Source organism: Carica papaya, chromosome 9 (assembly GCF_054855325.1).
Source record: "Carica papaya isolate Zhongbai chromosome 9, ASM5485532v1, whole genome shotgun sequence".
In the NCBI taxonomy this organism is placed as follows: Eukaryota; Viridiplantae; Streptophyta; class Magnoliopsida; order Brassicales; family Caricaceae; genus Carica; species Carica papaya.
The window spans coordinates 2,984,752-3,005,505 of record NC_142317.1 but is presented as its reverse complement, the minus strand read 5'-3'; the positions used below and the strand labels follow the sequence as shown (position 1 = coordinate 3,005,505).

Below are 20,754 nucleotides of genomic sequence, written 5' to 3'. Positions count from 1 at the left end.
GACGTAATTTCTATTAATTCCAAATATTTATTTTAAAAAATTTAAATATATATAGGCTTGTACAAAATAAAAATAAATAAATAAATAAAGTTACAAAATCAAAAATTTAAACGATCAATATTAGAGAAAATATCTAATGGCTTATTATATATTTATATAATATATATATAGAAAATATGATGACTCATCAATTCCCGAAGAAAAAAAATTGATTTTTTCTCAGACATAATTGAAATGAAATTTACGTTAGCGGTTCAGACCTCCGTGCCACTGTAGTGAGTAAAACCTCCAGAGGTGTCAGCAATGGCGCTTAAAACCCTCTCCACTTTTATATCACCCTTCTCCCTCCCTCACCGATTAACGGATCTTAACTCTAAGCCCTCCAAAAGTTACAGGAGGCCGAGCCTCGTCCTCTGCCAAAGCATACAGTCACAAACCCCAGTCTCAGACCCCCGACATCCGATTTCGAAACTCGAACCAGATGGAACAGGCGCTGCTGCTCCGACTCGAGGAGAGCGGTTCCTCGAGCGCCAGCAGGTAGAAGAAGCTGCCAATCTAGTGATTAGAGAGGTTAAGAAGGAGAAAAGGAAGAAAAAGAGAGAGAAGTTGTTGAAGCTTACAACTGCTGTGGCTTCTTGTTATGGGTGTGGGGCTCCATTGCAGACTTCGGAGTCGGATGCTCCTGGTTATGTGGACCCGGATACTTATGAACTGGTATTCGTCTTTTGACGACTGATACTTTCTGCATTTACAATTTTTGCTGAATATTATTACAAATTGATGAGTAGTTGTTGAGAGGTAGTTTTCGTTCATTAGTTATTTAAAGGATTTCGGTTTTTCAGTGAAATGCTTAAGAATTTTGATTCAGTAGCTCCGCGGGAAAAGAAAAGAGAATTTAATTGAGTACGAGGAATTCAACGGTAAACTAAATGTTGGCAATAATTGCTAATTGTTTCTTCTAATCTGCTAGATACACGAGGAAGTATGAAAATAGGTTGGGCAATATAAATCATGAAAAATTGGCAATTTATGCGCAGAGTCAGCTGTGAAGAATTGACAGTCATGTAGAGCCCCATGTGAATTTCTGGCAACGTTTAGGACTTTGCCCGTGGAATCTCTGAAATTGATTTTGTTCAAAATTGGTGTGAGCAATTTCTTTTCAAGCAATTAACAGATGTTTGTTTCCGGTTTGCAGAAGAAGAAACATCACCAGCTTAGAACCATTATTTGTGGGAGGTGTAGGCTTTTATCTCATGGACATATGGTAACTGCTGTTGGGGGAAATGGAGGTTATCCTGGTGGGAAGCAGTTTGTGTCAGCTGACGAGCTTAGAGAGAAACTGTCTCACTTGCGCTATGAGAAAGCGTTAATCATTAAATTGGTAATGTCCTATCTATATTATGGCTCTTAACGAATAAAATTTTTTGGCAAATGATAATTTAGGAACAATAAGTTCCTGAATTCTTCTTACAGCTTTATCTCCTTTGTTAAAAATCACCTCTGTATGCTATACAATTAAAGTTTATTGAAGCTTATAATGCAGAAACTTGATACAATAATGATTCTTTATTTCTATATCTATTGCCTGACCACGAAAAGCAAAAATATTTCTGCTAGCTCAATACCCTAATTGAACATATTTCATGTCTGTGTATACTCTGATCAATCAAGTTTGTCTTAGACTCTAAAAGAAAGGAATCTGGGTTAAGCAGAAAACAAGTATAATGTAACACGAGAATATATTGTATAATTTTGAAGGCTTTGCAAATTTTTATTGAGGGCATTTAACAGAAGCATTGTGATACAGTTATGTCAGAATGAAATTTAAGAAAAAAGTCTACATGTTCTGAAATTATTGTTACTGCTCTAGTAAGGTTTCTCAAGCTATCTCTGTCTTGAACCATTAATCTTTATAGGTTGATGTAGTGGACTATTCTAGTATGTTTCATCAATTATATTTCTCTCTTTTCCATTATTTCTTCTAGGTTGACATAGTCGACTTCAATGGTAGCTTTTTGGCTCGTGTCCGTGATCTTGCTGGTGCAAATCCAATCATATTAGTTATAACTAAGGTGATAAATTTTTATACAGTTGCTCCTATGATCTTTTGATAATTGCCTGAACTAGTCATACTTTTTACTTCTAGGTTGATCTCCTTCCAAGAGGAACTGATCTTAATTGTGTTGGTGATTGGGTTGTGGAGGCAACAACAAAGAAGAAGCTTAAGTAGGTTTTACTCCTTTATGTTTTTATATGCTATATTAGTGAGTTCTGCGGAATTCTTTTGCACTAAATTATTTATGCCTTTGGTCAATTTAGTCGCACGGTTGCTATATCTAATTGAGTTTTAGAAGAGGTTTCTGGCTTTATGCACCAAGGTTTTTTTGAATTTCTTACTGTATGCTTCTTTTGCAGCGTCTTGAGTGTCCATCTCACCAGTTCAAAGTCTTTGGTAGGAATTGCTGCGGTTGCATCAGAAATCCAAAAAGAGAAAAAGGTTGTCTATTTCTCCGCTAAAACGTACATATGGATAAATATGTATGTGTATCTATCTGTATTGGTGCTAATATCTTCCACTTGTTCAAACATTTTACTGCTTATTCTCTGAACTTCACATATAATACTTATTTTCTTCTATGGGCACATATCCAAAACCTCATAATTGCATAAAAGTAAAAAGCATGAACTTTGTTTACAGTTGTGCCACATTGGTTTGGGAAACGTTCCTAGGCTAAAGTTCTCTCACCTCCCCTCTGTACCTGTTCGATTATGCTTTCATCATTAGCTGTATTCTTCTAAATATGTAATTGCAGGATTAAGATCTGCCACAGTATAAAACTAGGGTTACTTTTATGTACTGCATTATTTTTTGGGTTCCCATATCTTTCACTCAACCTTTTTTTTGTGCTGATTTTTCTTTTGCAGGGGCGGGATGTTTATATTCTGGTGAGTAAGACCTTTAAATTGGATAGTTCATGCTGATTTACATGTAATGATCAAATCCTCGGTTATTCAGCTACCTGATCAGTTTATGGAGTTGGCATGGCATTTTAGGATTTATTTGATCTTTCCTCTAACTAGGATAAATTGGAAGCTTCAAATGTTGGGAAAAATGTTCTCCACATTTTTTGAAAATTTTCGTTCCATTTTCAAAAGTAGCCGTCTATAACATCGTTTATGCTTTATCTATTTTATTGATTTTCTTAGAACCTGCATGATGGTAAATCTACTTTTGCCTTAGGGGCCTGACTGATTTTCTGAGAAATCTATGTGACTCCCATAAATCTATTCATTTCTCCTGGGAACCTACTTTTTCTCTTTTCTCTAGCCACTCAAGAACTTTTCCTAGCGTCCCTTCATCTCACTTTTCCTCTCCAGTTCTTTGGTCCTCAGTTTTTTCATTTCAGAGTTAGGCAGACCTTCTTTGAGTTTTTCAAACTTCAACTGCTACATGTATATTGACACACCCGATTGATGTTACAATTCTCCCAGGGTTCAGCTAATGTTGGGAAATCTGCATTTATCAATGCTTTATTGAGTAAGTTAATCTTTTCATTTTCTTTACTAGTTTCAAAGTAATTTTATGTTCTCCAATGCCTTTTCTCCTCCAAAAATAAAAAGAAGATGATAAAGAAATTCACGTTAAGGTGTTATTGACAATTTCAATTTCGAAGTAGGAATATGGTTTAAAAACTAAATCTTATAAAGTTGCCCATATTCATATTTAGAATGGTCCAATACTTTTGGACCATGGCATCTCTTAGAATCCACACTGATTATTCTAATAGAAACTAGAAAGTCGAATTCGTCCTGTAAAGGAGCAATAGTGTTAGGCTATCGCCTCTCTCTGGAACGTACTCTAGTTACTATTCTAATAGAAACTAAAAATTGAGTTGGAATAATATATTGCTTACTGCCCACCTGAATTTTGTGTCTCTCTTTTCCCCAATTTGATTATTTTCAGGACCCTTACCATTGACATTATAGGCATTATGCTATGGCTTCTTTTAGTTGTACTGAGGAAGAAAACTTATGTTAAAAGGCCTTCTTTTTAGCTGTTTAGTTAAAAACTCGTGTCTATTAAAAATCAAGTACAATATGTTGGAACCTACCTTCCATAAAATGTTGTTGAGTATGTTGTTCCTAGTATCTGTGTTTGATAACGGTACTGTTCTTGAAGATACTGCAGTGCTAAATTATGATTGTGCATTTAAGAAAAAAAAAAAATGTTTCTTTTAAGAATATCAAATGTGTTTATATATCTTAGGTGATTATTTTTAAATGATTATTTGTATATTTGAAATTCTTTTCTTTCCAAATTATGTTGTGGGATAGAGAAAATGCACAGGCAGATAAATGCAGAAAAGTAAAAGAGAAAAGATTTTCATGGTTTGTTCATTGAGATTTACCCTATGAAAGGCATATCTATTATTCAGAATTCTAAAGACTATACTGCTTTTTTTCTCTCCAAATCTAATCACGAAGTAGGAAAATCTTCATGATAATCTGGTTTTGGAAAGTAAAACACATATTTAGCCCACTTCTACATGGAAAGGTCCTATTACTCGAAAAATAGGACCAGAGTATCCACTATTAATGCATACAAATCTGTAGGACTGTTTTGATGCTCTCTTTTTAGGAGGAAATCAAAGTTTATCCTTTAAGGGAAAATCAAAATTGACCTTTTACACGTCATTACTTCCTGTGGAGATATCCTTGTAAATGCTATTTATTGGACTAACTAGAAACAGGCTAAGTTAAATTTAAATACAGCTTAATATGTGCAGTTGATTTTGTTTTATCCAACTCTATACTCCAGTCTTTTTTATTTGATGCAATTTCGGACTAGCTAGCCAAGCCCTGAATAAATCCAAATACAGCTCAATTTGTACACTTGATTTCTTATTATCTATCTCTGTAGTTAGGCCTTTTATATTAGATCTTTTATGTTGACTTTCACTATGATTAACTTATAATATCAGAAACAATGGCGCAAAAGGATCCGGCTGCTGCTGCAGCACAAAAGTATAAGCCCATACAATCTGCTGTTCCTGGAACTACCTTAGGCCCAATTCAAATTGATGCTTTTCTTGGAGGAGGGAAGTTATATGACACTCCAGGTGTTCATCTACACCACAGGCAAACAGCAGTTGTACATGCAGAAGATTTACCTGACCTTGCTCCTCAATCTCGGCTTAGGGGTCAATCCTTTCCTGTATGTTTGCTTTTGAACTTTCCTTGAAAATTGCATCTCGTGCTACTCTATTCTGATGCTATATTTTGATTCTGCAGAACTTTCAAGCGTCCTCAGAAGATGAAATTGCTGACAAGTTCAAATCCAATGGCTTGAATGGTTTTTCGATATTCTGGGGTGGCCTTGTGAGGATTGATGTCTTAAAGGTGTAAATCTTATTATATCATTTTTATTTGTCAGGTTTTGGTACTTACTGTTCCTAAACAGGTCCTCCCAGAAACATGTTTAACATTTTATGGACCCAAGGCTTTGAAGATTCATGTAGTGCCAACTGATGAAGCAGATGAGTTTTACCAGGCAAGATGCTGTTTTTGCTGTCTTTTTTTCTCTTATCGGATGCTGTTTGCTTCGTTTATAATGAGTTTTACCAAAGGCAGGTTTCTTTCTTTTCTGGGTCTTGTAATGTGCTCACTGTTCATTGCGGCTTTGTTTTGGGGTTTCTGCAGAAAGAACTTGGAGTTCTATTGACACCTCCAACTGGAAAACAGAAAGCAGAAGATTGGAGAGGGCTGGAAACAGAACGTAGTCTTCAAATAGAATTTGAACATGCATCAAGGTGAAATTGTATTTTAGAGTCTGGATTTTTCATACTGAGGCTTGCTCTTATGTGTTTTTACTTGATTTGGTTATCTGGGCTCGAAATGCTTATTTGTTCTACTTAATAGGCCTGCTAAGGATGTGGCTATTTCTGGTCTGGGATGGATTTCTGTTGAACCTACTCATAGGTCATGTACTTTGAATAGAAATTTGGAAGAAACTGACGAAAAACTGCAGCTAGCTGTTCGTGTTCCCAAGCCAGTGGAGATTTTTGTCCGCCAACCATTGCCTGTGGGTAAGGCTGGAGCTGAGTGGTATCAGTATCGAGAATTGACAGAGAAGGAAGAGGAAGTTAGACCAAAATGGTATTTATAACCCATAAGTTTCCTGCTTCCCTTGTGGTTATAATTACAACAGCTTTGTAACTTAAGCAATTAAGGAAAAGAATAAAGATCATTCTGATTTGGAAAGAAATTAATGAAAGCGTGAACCAGTTTACTGGTCAGTCATAAATCAAGTTAACAAGATTAACTACAACAACAATACATACATACATACATGAGAGCAACATATGAAAAGAAAACAAGGGGGAATTACACCACAGGTCTCTCTGAAATCCCTGTGAGAGAATCTATTGCTTCTGGGGGGAAAACCACGTTGTCATAGAGAAGGCCTCCAATTGTGGCTCCTATCAAAGGTCCGACCCAGTAGACAGCCTGATTCTTGAAACTACCAGCAACCACAGCAGACCCAAAAGCACATGCTGGATTCATTGAACCACCAGAGAAGGGTCCAGCAGCCAGGAAATTGGCTCCCGCCGCCATCCCAATTACCAATGGTCCTATGGCTCCCATTTGACCTCGCCTAGGGTCTCCAGCAGCATAAATAGTGTAAACCAAAGCAAATGTTAGCACACCTTCTAGCACAGATGCTCCGAACCCAGTCATTTGTTCTGCAATCGCGTAGGTGGGGACATGCTGCAAAACTCAGCACCCAAAATCAGTTAAATCCCCCAAGTTACCAATAGTATACATGTATGCATGTGTGTATGTATGCGTACCTGGGCAACAGTCATGACTCTCAAAATAAGGGAAGCCATGACAGAGGCAAGCATCTGAGAAACCCAGTAAAACAGAGCAGTTGGGACACTAACATGGCCTCCAACTGCCCTTGCAAAGGTGACGGCTGGATTCACATGACCACCGGAAATGTTGGACGCAACGTATACTGTGTATGACAGTCCAAGTGAATTTGCAATGGCGACAATCACTAGACCAGAGGGATCTTCTGCTCCACTTCCCATCAACTTCCCTGCCATTTAGAAACCACATCCACACGTAAACCAAAAACTCAAAAGTCATAATAGTAAAGACTATCACCCGTATTTTCCCTGAAATTGTTGTGTTCTTACTCCGCAAGAAAGTTCAAATAAAAGTAAAAGCAAACCACATCAATAGGTATAATTATATCTCTTATTACTAATTTATTTTCTATGTTCCAAAGAGAAAAATCCCACAAAGTGCATTAATTTGGAAATCCTGGTTTTTGCTTTCCCAAGTTTAGATCAAATATCTTAACAAAGCCAACAGAAGGCGATATTGAAATCATACTTATCCAAGAAACCATCATCATGGAGAGTAAAAAGAAACACTTGTACTGATATGCATGCACGACAAAAGAGATATATACAGAAGAAGAAATGATGCTCACTTGCGGACATGGAGGATCCAACAACTGTCAGAACGTAAAAGAAAGTTGAGATGAACTCTGCAAGATATGATCTGAAGGCATTCTTTGTGATAGATTGCCCGAAACGAGAAGTGAGCGAAGCAGGGGCCATTTTGCCAAAGATCATTGAAGAAGAAGAAGAAGAAGAAGAAATTGTAAGAGACGAAGGAAGTAAAATTGTTGTGCCGTATTTTTTGTTGGACTGGAATCAGGGATGATACAGAGTGAAAAGCTAATATACATACAAGCAGAATGGTTGCAACACTTCCGATTCAGAAAGCTCTAAATTCAAAAATTAACCGCCACGAACCACGTGGGGGATAGTGGGTGGCGGGTCTTGGTGATTGCGGTTTACACCGTTATCATGTTATTGAAATTGCACAATGACCCCTCAAATTAATTCATTTACCATTATTGCCCCTGGTTTATCACTTATGATAATTTTTTTTAATTTTTCCTTCTAATGTTTATTCTACTTTACATTAAACTTCTTTTTATTTTCTTTAAATCTTTATGAAGCGATATATATATATATATATATATATACATGATACACGTATCACCCATGTGTAATTTTATTTTTATAAATAAAATTAAGCATTATTTTGCAGTGAATTTGAAACCAAATAATAAAAGAAAAAAATAAGTCAATTTCGAATATAATAAATCAGAAATAGTAATTAGCTCAAACGTACAAGATTAATTATTGATTAAAAAAAAATCAGCCCATGGGCATCCCTTAATTATGAAAAAAAGCCCAGGCCCATCATCGTAGCCCGTTACAGCAGTATTCATATTCTTTTTTCTTCCTATAAATTTAATATTATCTTATGTTATATTAAATATATATATATATATATAATTAATTAAATTTTACTGTTATCTTATACTTTAAAAAACATACAAATATTTAAAGGGGTAAACTTTGTGTTAAAATATACCTATCAAATAAACTGATTTACCCAAAAATTACATTAGAAATATTTATTATGAACACTGCTAACACATATAAACAAGATTAATTCTTACGCACTATTAAGCCTAAGATTGAATCCAAAATTTTAGAAAAAGAGAGATTGCATGTTTTCAAATTGAATTAAAAGCAATTACGGATAAACTTCAGAAAATCAAAGCACCCAAAGCTGGTTCTTCTCTTCTGTTTCCTGCTAACCGGCCATATAATTCGCTCCCTTCGATAATACTCTATCACCTCCTCCCTGTACAGATAATTGCATTCATCTTCCCGGTGATCATCACTGCCGAAGAACACATCTCCGCAGCCATTCTCTGAGCAAGCTTTCAACCGAGGGACTTCGAACCTCTCATCAGTTTGTCTAGAATCAACCGGAGATGGCGTGGAAGTAGGACCAGAAGACTCGTCCTTTGTAATTTCACCGCTACTGAAAGTAAGGCAACCGCAATTTTCGACGAAGAAAGCAAGGTCTCTCGCCATGATTGTGAACTGAAAGCCGAAATGTCAATCGAAGTAAGATTCTGATTATACGAACAAGGTATTGAATTCTAGATTGTGATTGTATTTCCCCGGTGTATATATATATATATACGATGTTGGAGGAATTGTTTGCGGAAAAGGATATAAACAGAGATAATTCTAATAATGATAGGAGTCTGTTGCTTGGAGGAATTCTTTTTCGACATGGGAGAAAACAAGCGGGACTTAATTCCAAGCCACGTTACTTATCTGCAGCCCTAGTTTAAGTAGGAATACGGAGTTTCTTTTTTTCTCCAAATAATTATCTGAATTTTATTCACAAGTCTTTAAAACATAAGAATTATGCTTTAGACATATAGTTTACGTTTGTAATATTTATTGGTATGATATATAATATTCGTTCAAAACATAAGAATTAAATTATAACTTTTATAAATTAATAAACCCTATTGAAATTATATGTGAAAATGTATTACTAACCATTTTCTAAGGATGATTACATTGGTTAATTAATAAAATACATTAATTAATAAATAATTAAGAAAACAAAGTATTTAATAATAAAGACAGCAAATTTACCACTTGTTGTTTCTTAAAGAGGGAGAATAATAATGTTGAGATTGAAGACAGTAACCCAATAATAAAAGAAGCTGATGCATACATATTCGAAATATTTAACAAAAAAAAAAAAACCATTTTAAATTACAGAAATATATATATATATATATATATTTGTTTAAAATATATAATATGATTACTAGGAAGAAGATTTGACGCTGGCTATAGTCTTGGTATTACTGTGTTTAATCGACGGGAGCTGAAGCGGAGCCTTGATTACTGGGCGAACCTCCGTCTTGAAGAGAAGAAAAGATAGCTTGTCCACCGAGAAATAAACGAACCCACCACTCGAATGAGTCACGAATGACCCAAAACTCTTCCCCACTATGCACTGCCATGCTGGTCCGTAACTCGCATCAAATTCCTGCAACACCCATAATTGATTCATCCTCAATGATCTGATTTTCCTTCTCAAGAAAAAAAAAAAAGTTTCAAACGGGGAGTGCAACGGCGTCGTTTTCTGGGGTCTCTGTTCGGTCTAGATAGGTTAAGAAAAGTTAGAGACGGTACCTTTTTAAGCCGCATGGCGAGGTGGGTCGGACTGGGGCGGTTCTCGTCGGGGTTGGTCTCGTCGAGTAAGGCTCTGGCTTGCCGGATTGCTCGCTCTTGAATCGACGGGTGCATATCCGCCGATCTCAGCCGTACGTTTAAATCGATGGCTAATGCTGCCAGCTTCACCTCGTTGGCTGCGGGTGGCTTAACCGCGGTCGGAAGTGCTAGCGTGCGCCGGGGTGCACACGGTAGTATCTCCTTGTTCTTTGCCATTCCCTTCCTGCAGCTTCCATTCTCTGACTCTGGTCTCTCCATACGGACTGAATGCTCCAGAGAGAGATGGGTTAATTAGGAGAGAGAAGGAAAAGCAGAAATGTTTGAACTTGGAAGTTTGACTGGCCATGTACCAGTTTGTTTGTTTTTGACCAGAATAAAGAAAAATTAAAAATGAGATGATCGAAATTTCCTTTTAATTTTGGTTCAAATAACTACAGAACATGCAAAAAGGAAGATGAGAACATAAACTTTTCCCCCAAATTTTCTTTTTGTTCTAAAAAATTTGAAGAGTTAATCTTTATGTCTTCTTATGCTTCAATAACACTATGGTTTTCTCTAAGTATTTTATTACCATTAAGAGCTTCAGGAATTCTAACTAAAGTGATACTAATACATATATATTTTTATATCTTACAGTATTATTTCGTAAATGATTATCAATTTTTCAATTGACCCTTTTTAATAAATTAATCGAAAATCTAAATCATCATGTATTCTTCTAAGATCTACTTATTTAAATACTCTTTATAAAATTTTCTATTTATTAATTATAAATATTTTAAAAAAAAAATATTTACGTCACTAATTATATGTTATTTAACAATTAAAAATTTTGTTATAAAATAGATCTTTAGTCCAACTTTTAACTTTAATTTTTATATTTTAATAAAATTTTTACTACTAAACGAATAAAATACAAATTGTTTTTGACAATATTCATGTCATTAATTACAGTTACATGTAAATTACAGAGATGTTCAATTCAATTTTTAGCTATAGTTTTTATATTCTAATAGCACTTTAACAATTATATATATATATATATAGAATGTCTTTATTATGTTAAAGTCTGAAGCCACGCTAAAAATCTATATTTAAAACCTTAAAAATCAATTTCACCAAATATACAATTTTTTTAAAAAAAAAGTGACAGAAACTTTCTATTGCTTTTAAAATTTACAACAGCGAAGAAGGCAGTAGGCTGAATGGTAATTTTTCAACTACAGTACTACAATTTTTACACTGGGAAGTTAAACTGGTAGCAGAGAAGTGATTATAGCCAATGGTAGAAACTAGAAAAAAAAGGCAAGACAGGAGTAACAGCTACAAATGCGGAATACGGCTGAAATAATTTCGGCAGTACATGTAGGGATGGAGGGGTCTAGAGGTAGGCTGACGGGGCCTCACCCGTGCCCTTTTCGCATGAACTAGAGACTAAAGACTCGTGAATTATTTGGGTTGGTTCTATTATATATATATATATATATATATTCGCTCCCCACCCCCCCACATTTGGCAATCCATAAAAAATATGATATAATTAACAGAGAAGAACATAGACTTGTTTAGTAATTAAAGTTTGTGACAAAAACATACGCTTGTACGCGTATACAAGGCACCTCAGTTCTACAAAAACGAATTAATACATTTACAGCTCTACTTTATGTTTTATGATATATATTTTTTTTTATGGAGTGTATTCCCTCTTTTCTTTGTGTTTCTCAACACGAATATTAAACAACTATAATTGATTTCAGATATCAAATGCATCAGATGAAAAAGAAACCATCTAATCCGAACGCCTTTCAGCCTAAATTTTCTGAACATTAACATTTCAAGTGCTAGAGGAGCAAAACAAGAGCAAAATGATTTAAAGAAGCTGTAAGGAGGCATTGGGATCTCGAGGATGGAATTAAAAATATGGTCTTGGCCATAAAAATGGCAGCCGCCTGTAGGACCTGTACACAATGTAACAATCATTCGGATGACACAGCATCCGCAATAATGAAAAAGCAAAATCTCCCCTCATCAACTGAGGTTTTAACAGACAGAAGTTAAAAGAGTTTCAACTAGAAAGTTGAACAAAACAAAAATCAAAACCATGATATAGCAAGATCATTTGTGTTTTTCATATAATTGGGGTATGGCTGAAAACGTAACCTACAAAGCTTGCATCTCCAAATTGGTGCCGTTCCTAGACGGTGGTGGTGCAGAGTCCTGGTTTTCATTGGCATTCATCTCTTGAACAGGGGGAGGGTTGACAATAGTCATTGGCATCACAAAGTTATCCGAGAGTCGTCCCTTCATCTCTCTGTGTTCTTGGCACAAGGCACACCAGTGCATGCAGCAATGCACCATGCATGGGTCACACGGAGAGTTCTGTGCATGGCAAAATAACTCATGAGAGATTCTGATCCCCGTCGAAAAGAGAGAAAAGAATATTTGCCTTCCTAATCATCAACAAACTTTCCTTTTTTTTTTTTATATATTTCATACAGGGATGTGAAAATTTTATCCAAGCATGGATATGATGCTTCTCTGGGGGCATATATATGTGCTTTTTGTCCTTAGTTTGAAAAGTTATTGATTAATAACATAGGGAACAAATAAGACTTACCTTAAGATGATATTTCCGCTGTAATGTCTGCCTAACAAGGCCAGTGTATATGCCGCACATCCACCAAGCAAATAATAAACCCTCACAAATAAGAAAGGATGTCCTCGGTTCGATACCATGAAAAACTGCCGTTGCTACTGCGAGTGCCATGCCACCCTCAACACAAATGGCATGGCAGATGCACGGTGTAGTCCACGGAGTATCATCTCTAAGCGTTTCAATATTACGACCAAAAAGAACACATGGACAAAACAGTCCTGTCCAACCTGTAAGGGTTTAAATTAAAAAACTGCTAAGTTTAATCAAGGCAATATACATTACATTCTCTCACAAGCAAGCAGAGGACAGGAAGTGCAGAAATTTTCACCAAAACATAAGATTGTGACAGAAGAAAGAATCTTGTACTGAAATGTAAAAATGCAAAAGTAAAGCACATTATCATAATCCGAACACCAGGTCTTGCGATACTAGATGCAGAGTTTAAGAGGGAAACTAATAATAATGACTAAACAGAACAGGCATAAGAGACAGGTAATTACGTCCTCTTAAAACTGATTAATGCAAAAGTAAAGCACATTATCATAATCCGAACACCAGGTCTTGCGATACTAGATGCAGAGTTTAAGAGGGAAACTAATAATAATCACTAAACAGAACAGGCATAAGAGACAGGTAATTACGTCCTCTTAAAACTGATTAATTTACAATCCCCTTTCTCTTTCAAGCTTCAACTAAAAGTTTAGAACTGAAAATAATAAAAATCTCGTAGCACAATCAAGTTATCAGCTTAGAACTACCACTGAGCTTTTTTGTACTAAAGAAGTATTATTAGACGGAGAAAGAGAGAACAAATTACAAATCAAGGTGGAATAAGCTATGACTGATGGCCAAAATAGAGAAAAAATGACAAAAGAACAAAAACAGCCCAAAAGACTGAGTAAATACAAATAGCAACCCGTTTAACTTGTTATGAATCTAGTGTTCCCACTATCTATGTATATATACAAGTTCCGTATTTATTTTACACAAGGCCAAAACAAGAATTACGGGTTTCAAGATTATTTATCAACTTACAACTTTCTGTGTCTTCAGCACAACCAAGAATTCCGGTTGTCCAAGGTTCAACTGCAGGAGGTTCAAAGTTTTCTGGTAAAGCTTGTCCACACTCATTGCACTTGCGAACGGCCAGCTGATGAGTAATGAATAAGATGATTAAAAATACATCGAGAATGAAAAACTAAAAAACTAATTGGTTTCCGCAAATCATCTCAAACTAGAACTTGAAACTAATCAGATCACAAAATAACTTCACAATCTTTGCCAGTACGAACCTTAAGAAGGCCAATCTACAATCCAAGCCATGCAACATAAGCCGTATTAGTAAATGTATAAGCCAAATTCACACTTCTATCTCTATTCAGACTACCCTAGAAGATACGTATGAGCCTGAAAAGCAAATCAGGTATAATCCTAAAATCATACGGAAAAGTACTACGGTAACTGACGCAATGAGAAGCAAAATGGGAATAAACGCCTTCCATCGGACCAAAGAGCAGTTCAACGAGAAGACTAAATAGTGCAGCGAAGTAATTTTTTTAGAATTTAAGCAGTTCCTTCCGTGCCTCGTTGGTATGATTAGGCCGTCGGAATAACGATAGATTATTGAACCAAAACAACAGATCGAAACACAAAGAAACAAACACAGAAATTTGGCGACACTTAAACCAGTACGTTGGAACTAACATATTGGAAAATCTACGATAATTTTTGCAGAGAAATTAAGAGTGAGAGATAGAAAGCAACCTGAGGTACATCAATGGGCTGATTCAGCTCGCCGGGCCTAATGTCCTCGGTCGGCGCTTGGTCCTTCGTCAACTTGACGTACCTAGACTGCGCAAGGCCATCTGCCATCTGATTCCAAAATGAGAAATGAATCAAATCGTTTTACCTCAGATGTTCGGTTGCCTGGGAAATGCCATAAAGCTCAAACTACGAATCTTGAAGGAAAAGAACCTGTGAAATCCAATGAGGATAATTACCTGGTTAATAAGCGAGATCCTTGGGTGAAAAAAGTGTCTAAACAAGAAGAATAAGATCTGATATCTTGAATTCCTCTGAAATTGCAAGGAAGATCTGGTTTGGGTCAACCGTAACTTCTCTTCTTAGTCCTTGGTCTCTACGATTTCCGTCCTATCACGAACCGACTAAGTTAGATGCAATCTTCACTAAAACGGTAGCGTTTAAGAAACGGATAAAATTAATAGGTGCCTGCGTTACTTTTTTATTTTGCCGGTAAGCTTCGTTCATTCCTAGGTTCCTAATTCACTTGTTAATAAATTAATGCGCCTAATAAAATTAAAAATATCTTCAGAATATATTTTAATCTATTAGTATACTAATTTATTTTTATTTTATTATTATAAATTTAATTTATTTGAATTAAACATAATATCAAGAACATTAACTATAATTTCAATTGTTAATTTATTATTAATATTAAATTATAAATAATAATCATTCAAAATCAACTATAAATTATGCGTTGACTACTTTTTGCTTGTTTGATTTATATGCTACTGTAATTAAAAAATAATAAAGTTATATGTTTACCCAGTCAATTTCAATAATTGCGGTTAAAGTATATATTAAATTAACTAACATATTTATAAACATAAGACTTTATAATAATTATATTATTTATAATTATATTTAAATATCAATTGGTTAAAACTTAAATTACCAAGTAAAAAATGATTATACCAAAAATATATATAAAAGTGATGTTGTAATTATGATTAATAATATTAGTAATTAATCGAGATTTAGATTATTATAATACTTTTTACTACGTGTAATAATATAATTTCTATCATATCTATAAGATAACATAAAATTATTTAATTAATTAAATTTATTATTAATTATTTTATTTATATAATTAAAAATATCATATTATATTTAGTATAATTTTATTTATATAATATAATTACATTATATTTAATTTTATGGTAAAACTCAAATATACCCAATTTGAAGTGAGTTTCAAAACTTATTTTTATTTATAATTAAACTAAATTTTTAATTAAATTAATCTCATTCGATATTTTTAAATATATATATTTATTATTAAATATTACGATAATACAGATTTTCAACAAGTTTCATTAAAGTTAAACCTAACTTATTCCTATAATATATAAATCGTTTAAATTTATTTTTATTTAAATTATATCATTTATATATTATTCAACTTATGTTCGATTCGATTATTAATGTAAATATATTATTAATAAAAAAATATATTGTATATATATTTTTATATTTACAGTAATATAAAACTTATAGTAACAATTATATTTATACATTGGATCTGGTTCGGATAGATTTTTAGGTTAAATGCAAATCATTCAACTATAAATTTTTATTAACTTGAAACTTATCAAATTCGAACATATTTATTTAAAAAAAAAAAAAAAAATCGGATCGGGTTTGAGACGATGGGCCGGGCTCACGTGGTCTTTTAAGTTGTTTCTTCTAAATGGACCGCCTGTCATATCTCTTTTTTGCCGCTCCCCCTCCCCCTCCCCCTCCATCTCCATCTGGACCATCTACCGGTCTTGACCCCTAATTATTTTACATGCCCCGCACCAAAACCCTAATCATCTAGAAAATCTACTGTACTTGCCAACACCAGGAGCCATTGGATCCCTTTGTTAATCTATGAGAACTTAGTTTTCTCTATTTTACTCCACATCTTCTATCGTTACAGTCTTTAGCTCCTCTATTAGTCATGGACGCTCAACGAGCTCTGCTTGACGAACTCATGGGTGCTGGTAATTTATGAGAAACCTTCATTTTACTTGCTCGCCATGGAGCTTTAATCTTATTTGAATACTCGATCTTGCTTGATTCATAGTTTAGGAGCGTGTACTGTATTGTTTGTTATTAAGAGAGATTGGATTTTGGTGAATTTTGTAGCTCGTAATTTGACCGAGGAAGAGAGAAGGGGATACAAGGAGATCAAATGGGATGATAAGGAGGTCTGCGGATTCTATATGGTTAGATTTTGTCCTCATGACCTCTTTGTTAACACTCGCAGCGATCTCGGTGAGTGGAGCTAGCCTTGTCCTTTCTAATTTGTCATATTTTATCACGCGATTTTTGTCCTGATGAGTTTGGATGTCGAGAAATGTTTATCCAGTAAGGCTAATTTGGTTTATGGATTCCCTTTGAGCTTATGGATTCAGTGAGAGGAACATTAACACTTTATTTTGGAATTTTAATAACTTGTAGTCGATCTTTACTTGTCACATTATTTGAAGAGACATTGAACACCGTTTCTTACGGTTTTCAAAGTGTGGTGATATCACTAACTGGCTATACGGTTTTGCAATTTTTGCACCAGGGCCATGTCCCAGAATTCATGATCAGAAGTTGAAAGAAAGGTGTGATTAGAATCCATATTTTCCCCAATAGATTATAGTCCGGTTTTAGTTATTCGTTTTGAGAATATCTTAATTGTTTAATTATCGCATTAGTTACCTCAAGTGGTGTAGCAATTGGAAGTGAAGATGTTTTAAATGTTGCATCCATTAAGGTCAGTTATGCAGGAAGAGGCTAATATACATATTCTTTTTTGATCCGAAGGATGGCCCAACTAACTACCCCTTTTGAGGATTTGGCATTCTTTCATCTTACAATATGTTTTGAAACTGTTACTAAAGTACTCCTTTATTCCTGTAACTTATATGGCGTGAATTTGCATCATGTCTTATGGTGTGTGTTTCTGCCGATGATGGTTGGGTTTGCTATATATTTTATGGTGTATGTTTCTGCTAAAGATGGGTCTAGAAGCTAATTTCAGTGTTTTCTGCTTGTGCCTGATAATAATGTATATCATAGTATAGTTTCACACTATATGCATATGGTACACAAAAGTATTATTAGATGTGTAATAATTAATGCAAGCAGTTACTAATTTGCCTTCTTGGTTTTAGTTTTGAGAAGTCACCCAGACATGATGCCTATGTGCCCAAATTTGAAGCTGAACTTGCTCAATTTTGCGAGAAATTGGTAGGTTGTTTTTACCCATTGTTATCTATTGTTTAACTTATTTTCTATTTCGATGCACTTCTGTTCTCGTCTTTAAAAATACAACTTTGTTATAGGTGATGGACCTAGATAGAAGAGTCAGGCGTGGGCGAGAACGGCTTGCACAAGAGGTAGAACCTGCACCGTCCACTCCACTGTCAGCTGAAAAGACTGAACAACTATCTGTGTTGGAAGAGAAAATAAAGAACCTTCTAGAACAAGTAGAAGCCCTTGGTGAAACTGGCAAAGTGGATGAAGCTGAAGCATTGATGAGGAAGGTGCTGCCATTTGTATCTTCATTTTCCCTTATTCATTCTCTCTGAATTCATTCAACAAATTATTGACAGATTACTGGTTTCAGAATATTGAGTTATTTTGTGGAATAGGCTACTTGGCATTAAAATGCTTCTATCCCCTCTTCAATTTTAAATGTCAACCCTACTACTCTCCTTAAAAGACCTATCAGTTCCAAACTTCAAAAGTTCCTATACCAACCTATGCAAGCTAGTAAGTTCTTTATTAGTCATTACTAAATTTGCAGCTGGTGGAAATAATTCATTTTATGCTGCCAGGTGGAGGCACTTAATACTGAGAAAACGGCCTTGATTCAGCCACAAAATGACAAGGTATTGATGCTTGCTCAGGAGAAAAAGATGGCTCTATGTGAGATATGTGGTTCTTTTCTTGTGGCAAATGATGCTGCAGAGAGGACTCAGTCTCATGTCACTGGGAAGCAGCATGTGGGTTATGGAATGGTACGCGATTTTATCAATGAGTACAAGGTAATTCTCCTTCTTGGACCAAGTTACATGCTTGAATTCACTTTTTAATTTTAGTGGATGAAGAATGTTAGTTGTACCATCCAGGCAGCTAAAGAGAAGGCTAGGGAAGAGGAAAGATTAGCAAGGGAGAAAGAAGCAGAAGAAAGGAGGAAGCTGAGGGAAAAAGAGAATGAGAGTAGAAGGAGAAGGAGTGATTCAAGTGACAGGGACAAGCATCGTGACAGGGACTGGGACCGGCAAAGAGAACGTGATCGGGATCGTGAAAGGTCTCGTGACTGGAATGGCAGGGGTCGAGATGGGGGAAGGGATTGGAGATCCAGAAATGGAAGAGATGGAGGTAGAGATAGGTACCGTCATCGCAGTAGGTCACGTTCTCCTAGTAGGCATGGTAACAGGAGGTCTTCTAGAAGTCCAGCTCACCAATATTAGTGGATTGTGTAGATAGATGACTGAGCTTTGAAATTAATGAGGTAGACATTTTTATATCTCATAGCTTTATGAACACGTGCTTTTGGAGTCTTGTGTTAATTATCATTCTGGGTGAAAATTTTTTTTGCTATTTCACAGCTTTGTTGAGACTATACAATCTCCTTTCATCAATATTTTAGAGGAGAGAAGGGTTGAGGTAGGTAAAATACATATTGTTGTAACTCCTTTTTGTGATCTAACTAGGAATTGGTTCGACTGCATTTTTTTTTCTCGAGTCCTTTCTGAAACATCATTATTCGAAGTCCCTCCTATTTTTAAGTTTCTCAAGTGTTTGAGAGTACAGAATTCAGAATCAAAATATTTGCTTGAGTGACACTGCTGCCAAGAGGATTGGTGATTTTTTCAGTTTTGAGGTAACATATCATACTCATTTTTGTCATCTCCATGTCATAGATTGACTTATTGCCTTTGATTGCTTATCCTTCCCCAATTGAATGTATTATATGTTGAATAAGGTATCTATAAGCATTAAGAATACAGGAAGTTGGGAGGTCAGGATTGCACTACTTTTTTCATTTCCATCTCCATATGAGAAGTGCATTTCCTCTTTACAGAGTCGGGTATTCTGAAGCTGAAATTCCACGTGTATATAACCACTTTGTCGTTGCAGAGTGAAATTCATGGCTTCTTGCCTCCCCAAATAACACTTATAGTTTCTTTAGCAGAAGCATTGGTACCACTTGCATGAAAATCACTTAAAGTGGTCCGGGATAACACTGGACTTGCAAAATACTGCTGCTGGGAGGGAGGTAACTGAAATCAATCATGTAGTAATTAGAATATGTTTATTTCAGTTTGCAGGGAAGGCAGGTGTTCTTGATGGGTATGTTGTTGCAGCTGGTTATGCATGACATGACATGCTAAAAGGAAGGGTTCGTGCAGGGAATAAACTTTTTAGTGAACTAAATGCTGCCCATGGAACACGAATTAGGTTGAAAGAACATGCAAATTGAGGGAGGTAAATTTCTAGAAGCTATGCGAGATTGGCAATTGAAAATAATCTGTTTGCCTTGTGGTTCTTTTAGGTACTCAAGTCAAAATATGAAGTTTTAGGTTAAGTGTACCAGATTTGATAGGCCAATTGTTTGACTAGCGATAATGATTAAGATGACTGAAAGTGATTATGCAAGAACTGCAGATGACCCTAGCTGAGTAGAATGAGAATGCTAATGTTTCGGAGGGTCTCATTGCCTTGAAGCAAAACAGCCCGGAGATTGTAAATCTATAACGAATCGGGTCTTAATTATTTCAAAACTAAAATTTTTTTTCTGTATAATAGCAAGTTTAAGTTAAAGTTATTTTTAATCAGATTTGAACGCCTGATCGTTCCTTAAAAAAACACAGAAGAAAAAAGAAACTCCTGGATACCTGATACTACATCCCAGGTGACCTTGATTTTTGCCGTAATGCATGTAAAGTTCCCTTCTCCCAAAACTATTCGGTCTCTTGTAAGAGGTTACTAACAAGATGTAGGGGAAAAGCTGAAATTACTGAATCTAATTCTAATCCCGGCGAATAAGCCTTGTTTTGGTGAAGTGGAAGGTTACTCGCGAGTAATAACAGTTTGGTAACTTTTTTATTTTCTTTTTAGAGAAAACAGTTTGGGTTTCTTTTTTGTTAAAAAAAAGTACAGTTT

At 35.2% G+C, this 20,754-nt stretch overlaps 5 protein-coding genes across 7 annotated transcripts; 2 read left to right on the top strand and 3 right to left on the bottom strand.

The window, feature by feature from the left end:
• The first annotated feature begins 188 nt into the window (after positions 1-188).
• NOA1 (P-loop containing nucleoside triphosphate hydrolases superfamily protein) lies at positions 189-6,296 on the top strand. The gene is made up of 12 exons (XM_022053761.2): positions 189-714; positions 1,196-1,381; positions 1,986-2,072; positions 2,147-2,226; positions 2,416-2,497; positions 2,926-2,946; positions 3,493-3,538; positions 4,983-5,215; positions 5,293-5,400; positions 5,462-5,551; positions 5,701-5,810; positions 5,920-6,296. Exons 1-12 carry the CDS (start codon positions 304-306, stop codon positions 6,164-6,166), a joined length of 1,701 nt encoding a protein of 566 aa, XP_021909453.1. The 5' UTR covers positions 189-303; the 3' UTR covers positions 6,167-6,296.
• A 2-nt stretch (positions 6,297-6,298) lies between these two features.
• On the bottom strand, positions 6,299-7,806 carry TIP5;1 (tonoplast intrinsic protein 5;1). Its single transcript, XM_022053762.2, has 3 exons — positions 7,502-7,806; positions 6,852-7,102; positions 6,299-6,768 (listed from the first exon to the last, which is right to left on the bottom strand). Exons 1-3 carry the CDS (start codon positions 7,644-7,646, stop codon positions 6,385-6,387), a joined length of 780 nt encoding a protein of 259 aa, XP_021909454.1. The 5' UTR covers positions 7,647-7,806; the 3' UTR covers positions 6,299-6,384.
• Positions 7,807-8,443: 637 nt separating this feature from the next.
• On the bottom strand, positions 8,444-10,505 carry LOC110823480 (uncharacterized). Its single transcript, XM_022053872.2, has 3 exons — positions 10,101-10,505; positions 9,771-9,954; positions 8,444-8,981 (listed from the first exon to the last, which is right to left on the bottom strand). The coding sequence occupies exons 1-3, from the start codon at positions 10,395-10,397 to the stop codon at positions 8,917-8,919; spliced, it is 546 nt and encodes a 181-aa protein (XP_021909564.1). The 5' UTR covers positions 10,398-10,505; the 3' UTR covers positions 8,444-8,916.
• A 1,522-nt stretch (positions 10,506-12,027) lies between these two features.
• LOC110823479 (PLAC8 family protein) lies at positions 12,028-14,936 on the bottom strand. The gene is made up of 5 exons (XM_022053870.2): positions 14,796-14,936; positions 14,560-14,667; positions 13,831-13,945; positions 12,757-13,022; positions 12,028-12,518 (listed from the first exon to the last, which is right to left on the bottom strand). Exons 2-5 carry the CDS (start codon positions 14,665-14,667, stop codon positions 12,300-12,302), a joined length of 708 nt encoding a protein of 235 aa, XP_021909562.1. The 5' UTR covers positions 14,796-14,936; the 3' UTR covers positions 12,028-12,299.
• A 1,385-nt stretch (positions 14,937-16,321) lies between these two features.
• On the top strand, positions 16,322-20,426 carry LOC110823362 (LUC7 N terminus domain-containing protein). Of its 3 annotated transcripts, none has more exons than XR_015816159.1 (9): positions 16,322-16,589; positions 16,735-16,863; positions 17,162-17,201; positions 17,754-17,829; positions 17,925-18,125; positions 18,420-18,629; positions 18,714-19,099; positions 19,197-19,254; positions 19,913-20,426. XR_015816159.1 is itself a non-coding variant. In XM_088210907.1 (8 exons), the coding sequence occupies exons 1-7, from the start codon at positions 16,547-16,549 to the stop codon at positions 19,056-19,058; spliced, it is 1,044 nt and encodes a 347-aa protein (XP_088067033.1). In that variant the 5' UTR covers positions 16,322-16,546; the 3' UTR covers positions 19,059-19,099; positions 19,197-20,426. The 3 variants fall into 3 exon arrangements, 1 of the variants encoding a protein (XP_088067033.1); XR_015816158.1 differs by having other exon boundaries at positions 19,197-19,471; XM_088210907.1 differs by having other exon boundaries at positions 19,197-20,426.
• Positions 20,427-20,754: the final 328 nt, after the last annotated feature.